At 34.6% G+C, this 11070-nt stretch overlaps 1 protein-coding gene across 2 annotated transcripts in view; it reads right to left on the bottom strand.

Moving 5' to 3' along the window:
• The window catches only part of NBN (nibrin), a 45982-nt gene that overhangs the window by 2993 nt on the left and 31919 nt on the right, over window positions 1-11070 (bottom strand). For both annotated transcript variants that reach the window (XM_023517849.1, XM_023517852.1), the window contains exons 12-14: window positions 7261-7344; window positions 5765-5920; window positions 4139-4252 (exon numbers count right to left, since the gene is read on the bottom strand). In XM_023517849.1, the coding sequence (XP_023373617.1) occupies window positions 4139-4252; window positions 5765-5920; window positions 7261-7344 (354 nt within the window). The remainder of the gene's footprint in view (window positions 1-4138; window positions 4253-5764; window positions 5921-7260; window positions 7345-11070) is intronic.

Genomic DNA, 11070 nt, shown 5'->3' with positions numbered 1-11070 from the left:
TCTACCCAGGGGGACAGCTTGAGGCTCTGTCTCAAAAAAAAAAAAAAAACATATAACAAAACCAATTTTTTTCCTCATCAACACAACATCATAATGAAATGACATTATTTAAGGACCTGCTGCATATCATCTTGCTTAAAGTTGCAGCTTCCAAGAACCTATTGATAATGTTAAGTGAGGACTTACTATTTGTTTTTACTGTTAACAATTTATATTTGCATACTTCCAGATATGTTCTTAAACTTTTAAGAAAACTCACTTAAACCTCATGTAAGTTTATTATTACTATTATCCCAATTATAACCAATGAAGGAACAGACCAGTCAGTTAGAATGGCTATGATTTGACTAGGTCTCCTTTAAGAAACATACTCCCCTTAACCAGGCTGCCCCACTACTTCTGAGTCTTTGGAAAAAGCTTAGAAGAATGACTTGAGGGGATTCAATCTTACATCTCTCTCTCTATTCATATAGTAAAATGTCTCAGTCAAACTACATTTTTTCTTTTCACATTTTCTAATAGGGTAGCAGAATATAAATGGGGAGACACACAATTTTCATAAGGTAGTTTTCAAAATTGCTGGGGTATCATTATTCTAAATATTCTTAGAGGCTTTCAGGCAGGAGGTACTAATATTAAAGTTGTAACACAGTAAAGAAAAAAATCAGTTTTATTTTATACAGTTTAGTAAAATCATTAAGTAAAATAATATTAAAAACCAGAAATGCTTCATATTACTGACACTTTTTAAGGGTCTAAGAAAATCACAACTCATAGTCAAAATCATTTCAAAATTCAAATCAGGTTAGATAGAGTTCAAAGAACTATCATGTTTGATGGGCAGAATGAAGGAAGATACCCTAAATTCAAGGGAACTTTGGGAACTGATCCAGTGATTATGAAAACATTTAATAGGACTTGTCTGAAGCAGAAATAGAGGAAGAAGGGCTGAAAAAGAACAAAAGGCAGAGAATACCAAAAATGAGTAGCTGGGGCAAACCTCAGGTAGTGAGAGGTCAGCACAGCAGCACCTGTACGTGTATACGCAGGAGCCGTGCTCAGAAGGTGGTCAAGTCTGTTAGAGAATAATGCTACCCACAGCACCCAAACCATCCCAGCAAAAAGAGATTAAATGAAATAAATCTAGAAACTGTCTCCCTCCTAATGAAATAAAGACAGAAAAAAGTCAGCAGCTGTTTATCTTCATTCTTTCAACTATTCCCCCAGCCAAAATCAACTAAACAAACCCTGGCAGCGTAATTAATCAAGGAGAAGTAGTTAAGTCCATTCCCTAGACTTCAAACCCATGGCTGTGAGAAGAACCAAATGATTTCTAATTAATCCCTTTAAGAAGTGCTACAGAACCTGAGTAATCTTACCAATGCCCCAAATTTGGGAAAAACGTAGCCTGAGCAGAGAAAACAATTGCTAGTGGGCTGTAATTGAAGGGACTAGTGGCATGGGGAGGTGAAGAAATGGGACTGACCAAAGGCATGCCCCAGGAATCCCTGACAAATTGGGTAAACAACCTAAAATACTAGATTTATCTCTGCTGGGACAGGGTATGCTTCCTGGTACAAGATATGTAATTCGAATCCCAGGAGAGAGTTAGTCCAGCCTTTCAGCAAAAGGTACGCACAGCTCCACCTGAGCCTTTCCTTTCCCTGATTCAACAATTCCAGACAACAGAAAATAGATGGGACACACATCGTGCCTTTGAGCTCGCTGCCACACTGACAGTGAGGCACAGAGGAATTCTGTTCTTTATGGGCACACTCAGAGGGTTAGGAGTAACTTAGATTACACTCAATTTCTAACTTACAGACTAGCTTGAGAAGGTAATCCCTACAGAAGATAGCACACAATCCTTTTTTGTAGCAAGGAGAAAATATGAATAGGATATTTCACTTTACACAACTGAAAATGAAAGAAAAGAGCCAAACTTCTCCAAATACTGGGAAGAAAAACTGCTGGAACAGAATATGCAATAAATAGATGAAAGACCCAGTTCACAAGAAATAATACAAAATAAATAAAATACAAACATGAAAACAATGAAATAAGAGCAAAAGCTTTTTTTATCCACTCATGGGTGAAAAAATAAAAAAGATGGTAACAATGAAATTCAGGGAGAACCATAATAATGCTCTTTCAGAATTAAATACATTAGAAATAGCTAATACTTTCCACTGTTATAAATGCTTTACTAAGTAGTATCTTATGTAACCTTCACCACATGTCTATGAAATAAAGGTATTATTATTACTATTCTCATTTTGCAGAGACAGAAGCAGGAGTACTAAATAATTTGCCTACAGTCACTAAATAATTTGCCTTGGAGAAAGGATGTGACTTCCATTCTTCTTTTTTATGACAGTAAATATACTGAGTGACCTTCCTAATGACCCTTATTTAGAAATAACCCGGGTTAAAAAAGCATTCTAAAAAATGAATGTCTACAATAAAGCAAAGTAAGGAACCCTGGGCGGTTAGCAAGTACCCCAGCCAGCCTTTGCTCTGCCTACTGCTCTCTGAAAACTGTGAAAAACCAGAGCTCTGCTTGGATGTCTAAATCGGGTATGCGTGACATGAAAAATAAACACAAGAAGGGAACTTTAAAAAAAAGACATAGCACTAAAGCTAGAAAGAGAAATAAACCTCACAACACAGGAGAAAGCAAAAAAGTGCCTGTCTTAACCCTGGCATTTGGTGAAGAAGAGAAATGAAAATCTCATTCAAGTTTATAATAAGGAGCCTTCATTCATTCAAGCTTCTGGAACAAACACATATTAGTAACTGCCTGAGAGAGTCAGAAAAATCACAAGAAATGAGTTTTAATTTATAGTGGTGTCACCTAGGTAGAAGAGTACTGGCAGATATGAACATATGTTTTCTGAAGGAAATAAATCTGTATTTAAGACTCAAGGGAGTCTCACAAATCAAGTTTCAAGGAAAACAATCTATTCACCTTCGATGATCACAAAGATATACTCAAAAACAAGATGCCGTAAGAGCAGAAAACAGATGAACAAACTGTGGTTCATCTGTGGTTCTGTGTACCCAGAAATACTGTGGGTATTTCTATCATTAGGCAAAGAAAACAAAAGAGGTAGTTAAAAATATTAGCAGGACACTGGATGTGGTGGTTCATGCCTGTGATCCCAGCACTTTGGGAGGTAGAGGCAGGAAGATTGCTTGAGACCAAGAGTTCAAGGCCATCCCCAACAAAATAGACCGTCTCTACAAAACATAGAAAAAAGATTAGCTGAGATGGTACTATATGCCAATAGGCCCAGCTGCTAAGGACACTAAGGCAGGAGGATCACTTGAGCTGAGGAGTCTGAGGTTGAAATGAGCTACTAAGACTCCACAGCCCTCCAGCCCAGACAACAGAGAGAAACCCAGTTTCTGAAGGAAAAAAAAAAAAAAAAAAAAGAAAGAAAAGAAAAAGACTTCCAGTAATTAAAAAAATACAATAGGCATACAATACCAACCAGAATTTAAGAGAAAAATAAGCTGGAAAAAAATCGAAATTACAAAAAATGCATAGCAAATCCAGAAAAACAATGAAAAACATAGAAATAAAATACATAGAAAAAAGGAAAACACATGGAAAAGAAAGTGAGAAAATTTAACTTATGTCATATTGGAACTCCAAGAGATAATACAGAAAATAGCAAATGGGTAATACTCAAGGAACTAATAAATGAGAAATTTTCAGAATTACTGAAACACAATCCACAGATTTTAAAAGGACAGTCCATTTATATTCTACATAACTCATATGTTTGTAGTATCTTCCAGACAACTATCCTTTTAATTGGTTATTCTACTGTTTAGTTTCCTTTCAAGTTGTTGTGGCTTAATCCTTTGTTCTCCTTGTACCCCCCTTGACAGTAATGAACAGTTAATTCAATTGTTTAGGGTCACTTTTTTTCAACTAACAAAAATAAATCTAGAATTCCCTTAAAGAAGTGTTAGGGAAAAGTACAGATTAATCTTAATGCTCTGTAACTCAGGAGTTTTAATGAATGATATTAAGTCGCTTACCTTTAGTTTGAAGAAGAAATTATTCTAAGGAAACCACAGAGACCAAAGTGCAACTCAAACAAGTTTCTGGGCCTCACGTCCTACCTACCTCCATTTCCTGCCTTAACCACTCTTCTAATTCTGTATTCTTTCGAGCATGATGAGCTATAAGATCTGATCCTCCAATGATGTGTGGAAGTCTTCCTGCCCCAGGAAAATTGACCTGTTAAATGATAAAAGTAATGAACAATTACTAATTTATATGAACAAATTAACAAACAGTGTTTTAAAAGCTTGAAAAGCAAAGATCACGCATAATCTAAGTGCTAGAGGTCTAAATCACACAAATAAAGATGATAAAGAGGTTCACTCTGTGCTAGATCCAACTGATTTTGCCCTTTTCTTTTCTAGCTCTTACTGTATCTAGATTTGGACATGTCATTGGGATTTATAGACTAAAAAGAATTTAAGATCTTAAATTTTAAGTTTTTATTAAAAACTGACCCTAGCTTATCTTTCGATAATTAAAAAAACTCATGGTGTACACTATGATTTAAAGCATTATATTTTGTTCTAAAGATCTCAAATTTTAAGATCTCCATTTTAATGGAATAATACTAGAAATTTCCCAGTTTATAAATCTCTAGCAGAAAACGTTGAAGATACTTTTAATTGACATTTTAATTATTTACAAATGCAGAGATGTTTAAAAAATTCTATGCAAAAATACACATCAAACACACTGGTAATATAGTATTTAGGGAGTGAGAAGTCCTTAGTGTTTATGGGACACACTTTTAAAATTCTAATATGCAAAGTGATAAGAAAATTTTAAATTAGTTTTTATCATTAAACAGTATTTTAAAAGCATAAAAAGTGCCATGGGTTTAGACATTTAGGAAAAACTCAGATTCCTTCATCAGAGGCAATATGAGTTCAAACATCTTTCTATACAAATTTTAGTTTGAATTTCTTCTGTAGTTTCAAAACAACTAATTTAATTAAGTAGAAACCTAATTTAATTAAGAAATGGTAATAGTAAATGTTCAGGAGAGAAAAAGCTATACCACCTCACAGTAATGACAAGAATTGTATAGATGAGGTTATAGAGGACAGCAATTTTCCACAAAAATTACTTTTGAAATATTACTGTACTCTGATCAAATACATAAGCAAATGTTAGCAGTCAGAAGTAGGTCCAGAACAAAAAGCAAATACCCCTGATCAGACAACAAAAGATTATAGACTGGATCAGAAATATTCTTTTAACCATACTGATAAACATTAGTTCCTTAATGAGAAACTCAGGTCTGATGGTGAGACTCAGTGTATACACTTACGTTTTTGCTTTTCATTGAATATGCTATTATTTTAAATACATTTTTATTTTCATAAAGTCTTGAGCTAAAAAACTCTTTCAAGTCATTATAGATCAATATTAGAATGACAAGAAGGACTCTGTCATTACAAATCCACTTATTACTGAAGAGAAAGCCAGGAAAACAACCCTTGTACAAAACTCACTCTTGATAAAATCTGTTTCCCTCCAGGAGTTCCCTATATTCATTAACTGTCAGTTCATATCCTTCCTAGATTAATTTTTTAAACTGTTTTAAGCAGAAGAAACAACATCAGCTCTCAATGTAAACTGCTTTTTATTATTGCTTAGTATCAATAGTATTTCTAAAAACATTTCAAACACTGCCCTCTTGTGATACACTTAAGAAATACCTACCTTCTTGAATTTCTTGAAATTCTTTAGTTGACCATAATCATTATTTATACCAGACAGATCGCTGCAAGGATAGTCTTTAACCACCAGTGATCTAAATTCAGTTAATAACACGTTTCTTGGAAGCATCTCACTACTGTCCTGCAGTACATCATTGTTCTTAAATGGGGTTAAAATGGATAAATAAAAAGAGGAAAGGGAAATTACTTGTCATTTAGGGATCTACAGAAAAAAGTTCAAATACCTGAAAAAACAATAAAAAGTTTATTTCCAGAAGCTGAACTTTTATTTGTAATCAACTCTTAACTACTTCAAAGCCAGGAAATTACTTATAACATACCCATATGTGACAGAAGACTAAAACCACATAGTATTTTTTACTTACTAGCCTATTCTAATAAATATCATCTGAATAAACAATTTATCTGCAGTGATATATTTTTAACAAGAAATCTCAGCAATGTTTTTCATTAAAATTGTACACTGAGAAGATACATGTTTTGTTCTGTTAAGTTCTCATCTACTGTATTTAAGCTTCCTTAGATTCTCAAGTTTGTATTTTTTACTATTTTGACACCTCAAAAAAATCAATCATTAGTTCTAGACATACTTCCTTGTTAACTGACAATCCATGTTAAACTTAAGAATAGTTACTAAATCAGCCTGAAGATTCTTCCTATTATAATTCAAATGCTAGATGAGACCTTTTTTGTTTTATGCCATTTAATTATTTACTTAGTTACATATCAATAGTGTCATAGCTGCTTAAAGCAGACCATCTGAATTCTTTTATCTGCTCAACTGTATAATTCATATGAAAGTTTACAACAGGTCTAAGATAAAGGCAGAGGGAAATAAGAAGAAGGTTCCTCTGATAGTGACAGACTGTAACCATCTCTTACTATGCTGCTCTGGCTCATCTTGAACTCCGTGGCTTAAGTGATCCTCCTGCCTCAGCCTCCTGAGTAGCTGGGATTACAAGTGCACACCCTTACGCTAAAGAACTTCTAGAGTTGACAAATATTTCACATTCATTACTCTGTTTGATACCAACCACCACCCTGATAGAAAAGCATCAACAGGGCAGCACCCGTGGCTCAAGGAGTAGGGTGCCAGCACCATATACCAGGAGTGGCGGGTTCAAGCCTGGCCTTGGCCAAATACTACAAAAAAAAAAAAAAGAAAGAAAAAAGAAAAGCGTCAACCTCATTTTATAAATAAAGTACCTGAGGTTCATAAATGTGAAAATGACTTGCTCAAGGTTACTTATCCATGGAGTAGAAGGCAGGAAATTACACCCTGGCTTCTCTCTACATATTCTTTTTACTGGATCATGGTTATAATACAATCTACCCATTTCTAGAGGAGGCACAATCATGAAATGGAACAAAATTATAGAAAGAGAAATTGTCCTAAGGATGTAAAATGACAAAAACTAATGAGATGAAGGTCTTTCTAAGTCAAAACTTTACAAAAATTAAATAAAATAATTTCCTCACAGATACTTCTTGTTTTATTGACCACGATGATTCTTCCTTGAGCTCACATTTGTTCTCACATTTCTTCCTGACTTCATTTTCTTGCTATAGAAATAAAAAATACTGTTCACAAGAGTTATGAAATGGTTAACTTTCTTTCACTTCCTAGCCTCTTGGATAAAATCAAGTATAAAATGATACTTGTCTAAAAACATTAGTTAACTTCTGGCTCTAATTTTAATTTCAAGTGTCTTTCATAAAGAAATTAAGAGATGAAAATTAAAATTTAGGTAGAGAAAATATTACAGTGTAAAGAATTAGAAATAATCACAATTAATACAAATTATACACTTATAAAATATTTATCAATACAGGAAAATGATCCTAATATAAACAAATTTAAAAATGGCTATAAGTATTATATTAACAGTTAATTCAAAGTCTGTAAAACAAGATTTTTGAAAGTATCAGAGATTTATAGTTGCCTGCAGATGGTAGAATTATCAACCAATTGTCAGTCTATTTTCCTTCATCTTCTACATTTTATATGATCATGTGTTACTTTTATAATGAAAACAAAACATTTACAAGAAGAATTCTATCTACATTTTGTCTAGAATGAAATCTTAAATTATGCTTCAAAATATTAGTCTGCAGTAAAAGTGGAGACTGCCCAGTATGATACAGTTATAGTATGTTTCACATGAACATAGCTAGATCATGTCCTAGACAAAACTCTATCACATAAAATGGCTTTCTAATACTTTCATTAAAAAATACAATCCCCTTGGATACAACAGGGAACATATCATTTTACATCAAATTTTCAATGATACAGCAATAAAAATTCATAAAAGTTTAATAAAAGAAAGTTGTAAAGAAACAGCAGACAAACAAACGTACACTGTGCTTGTTCAGGAAGTAAAGAAAATCAATGTTTTTATTTACCAATAGTCAGATGAAATACATACTTTCCACATTATCCACTAGAAGTTATCATAATCAGAACATTTTACTCCCTTTAAACACAACTTCCACATACCTTTTCCCCATCCTGCCCTGCTCCCTCAAACTTGCTCATCCTTTTAATCAAGGCTTACTTCCTATCTCAGAGAATAGTACAACCCAGATACTCAGATGATAAGCTTGGTAAATATCCCATACTCTTTCTAATCTAGTCATTTCTCATAGTGAGTCAATCACCAAGTCTTGGTGACACTACCTCAAGGTCTAGCAAAGTTTTCTTTTCAGACTGACTGCCTTTCATGCTAGCATGCCCAAAGCCTGGAATAGCCGAATAAATGACATTCAGAGAAGGTTGATAACAGGAATAGCCAAAGGAACAGGGCAGACCTGTATTCCAGTCCTAGATGTCAAAATTATGACTTTGGCAAGTTACTTAACAACTCCCATTGTCAATTTCCACGTATGTTCAATGATGTAGAACTAACTACTTCACTGCAGGGCTGCTGTAAATATAATGATGTGATATCCAACAAGTGGTAGCCCTGGAAGAATATGCAGTGAAAATAGGTATTTGCAAAGATTAATTGAAGCCATATACCATGGACAAGAGTTCTGTGAATAAAAACACCACAACCATACTGGGACAGATCTCTAGCCACTGTGAGTAGTGGACCAATCTGGGATAGAATTTAAGAGAAAGAAATAAAATAAGGACAAAAGACTTAAGTATGTAATTAGACAAGAAAACTAGAGAAAGAAAATAAGAACACATCAGAGAAAATAAAGAAATACAAGGCTGGGTGCAGTGGCTCACACCTGTAATCCTAGGACTTCCGGAGGCCAAAGAGGGAGGACTACTTGAGACCAACCTAAGCAACATAGTGAGACTATCAAATACAAAATTAAATATAAAATTAGCTGGGCATGGGTGGGCATGATCGAGACTCTGTCTCTATTCACTAAAAAAGAAAGAAAGAAAGAAAGAAAGAAAGAAAGAAAGAAAGAAAGAAAGAAAGGAGGAAAGGGTATTGCTACCACACAGGAAACGTATGCATTGCCAAAGTTGTGGTCAAAATGATACTAACAATTTATTTCTAACCTGTCTTAAGTAAGCTGAACATGAATTTTGGAATGGTCTGGAGATAAAGTAACAGTGATAATGTAAATTCGCAGTGCAAGTAGAATAAACATAGATTTCTGATTGTTTTTTGAGGAAAAAGTCTCACTTTGTTACCAGTCTGAGTCAGTGCCATCTCCACATCTCACTGTAACCTCAAACTCTTGGGCTCAGGTGATTCTCCTATTCTACCTTCCAAGTAGCTAGGATTACACAGGTGTTCCACCACACCCCACTTTTTTTTTTTCCTAGTATTTGTAGAGACAGGGTCTCACTATTACCCAGGCTGGTGTTGAACTTCTGGCCTCAAGCAATTCTTCCACCTCAGCCTCCCAAAGTGCTAGAATTATAGGCATGAGCCACCATGCCTGGACTAAACATAGTTTTATAAAGAGATGTAAATATATTAAACTTTCCAAATAATTCCCTGTATTTCAAAAAATGTTACATTAAACTAACTTACCTAGCTTTCCACTAGAGTAGAAATTGCTACAGAAGAGACTTATAAGATACATAAACCACTTGGTTCAAATAACTCTTCTGTAAAGTGACAGTCTTGAATCCTTGACAATAAAGGATTCTCTGTCTCTGAAGTTCCCACTCTGGCTGCAAAATAGCATCAGATACCTCAACATTCTTACTTCACTAACACAACTTACTTCAGGGACAGCAACATGGCAATCTTAGAACACTTCCCAGACTCTTCCAAAGGTAAGAGATAGGGAGGGTATAGACCATGACTAAATTATGTCGTTTTGGCCAACAACAAAAGTTACAAACTCAAATTTCTAGGAAAGTCCTTTAGAAAGGGCAGAGGAATTCACCTGGAAAGACCTTTGCCCTGTGCCCTCACCACCATGTTCTTCTTCTCTGGAAGGTAAATTCGATGGCTGTGGCTGAAGCAAAAAGACAGATGGCTAGGAAATTAATACTATGGAAAGCAGTTCTGATTATCTATTTCTACTCTTCTTTTATAAGGGACTCCCCCCCCCCCGCAATTCTAGCCACTGATTTTAGAATTTTTAAAAACATCAAGAGAATTCTTCACTAATACAATGAGGGAACTTTGTGGGGAAGAAAACTGGATGTATTGAATCCGGATCTCTGGGGCTCTGGCCTCAGCTATCACACTTTTATAAAGCCCATCAGTTGATTCTGATGCAGCTGATCCAAATGAGGACATTTGGGGTTCACTTGTAAGAAGTAACAAATAGTGAGGATTCACTTCTCTGTATGAAAATGCCAATAAGCCAAAGACACATATACTGTTTTGTTTTTAATGGGAGTCAGAGATAAGCATAGTCCTTGATATATAATAGGTTCTCAACTGCTTGACAAACTGCTACTTCTAATCACCTAATCCTTATCCTTTCACTTATTCCTATCCTTATCCTGTAGATGTTACAGAGGGGATGATCACAGAAATGAGTAACCGTGAAGCTAACCAGACCAAGAGGGAGATCAGAAGATAAACTGTTATTTCATCAAGTCTGTGCTCTCATCTAATGAGCTAATTGTCTACAGATAGGTCAACTTTCTGATATGTAAAAGAGAAAATAATTTGGAGAGTTTTCACAGACCAAAGAGGGTAACACAAATTATCAACATTCATGAAAACAGGATAGGACATTAAAGACCTAAATGAAAATAAAAATTCATAGTGATGTTATACAGTATATCTTATTTTAAAAATTTATTCATTAGAAACTTTGTTTTACCGATCTCTTTCATCTTTCTGTGCCTCTTTA

This window comes from Otolemur garnettii, unplaced genomic scaffold (assembly GCF_000181295.1).
Source record: "Otolemur garnettii isolate 467f Iridium unplaced genomic scaffold, OtoGar3 scaffold00004, whole genome shotgun sequence".
NCBI classification, from domain to species: domain Eukaryota; kingdom Metazoa; phylum Chordata; class Mammalia; order Primates; family Galagidae; genus Otolemur; species Otolemur garnettii.
The sequence above is the reverse complement of the archived record's forward strand: the minus strand, read 5'-3'. Positions and strand labels throughout refer to the sequence as shown.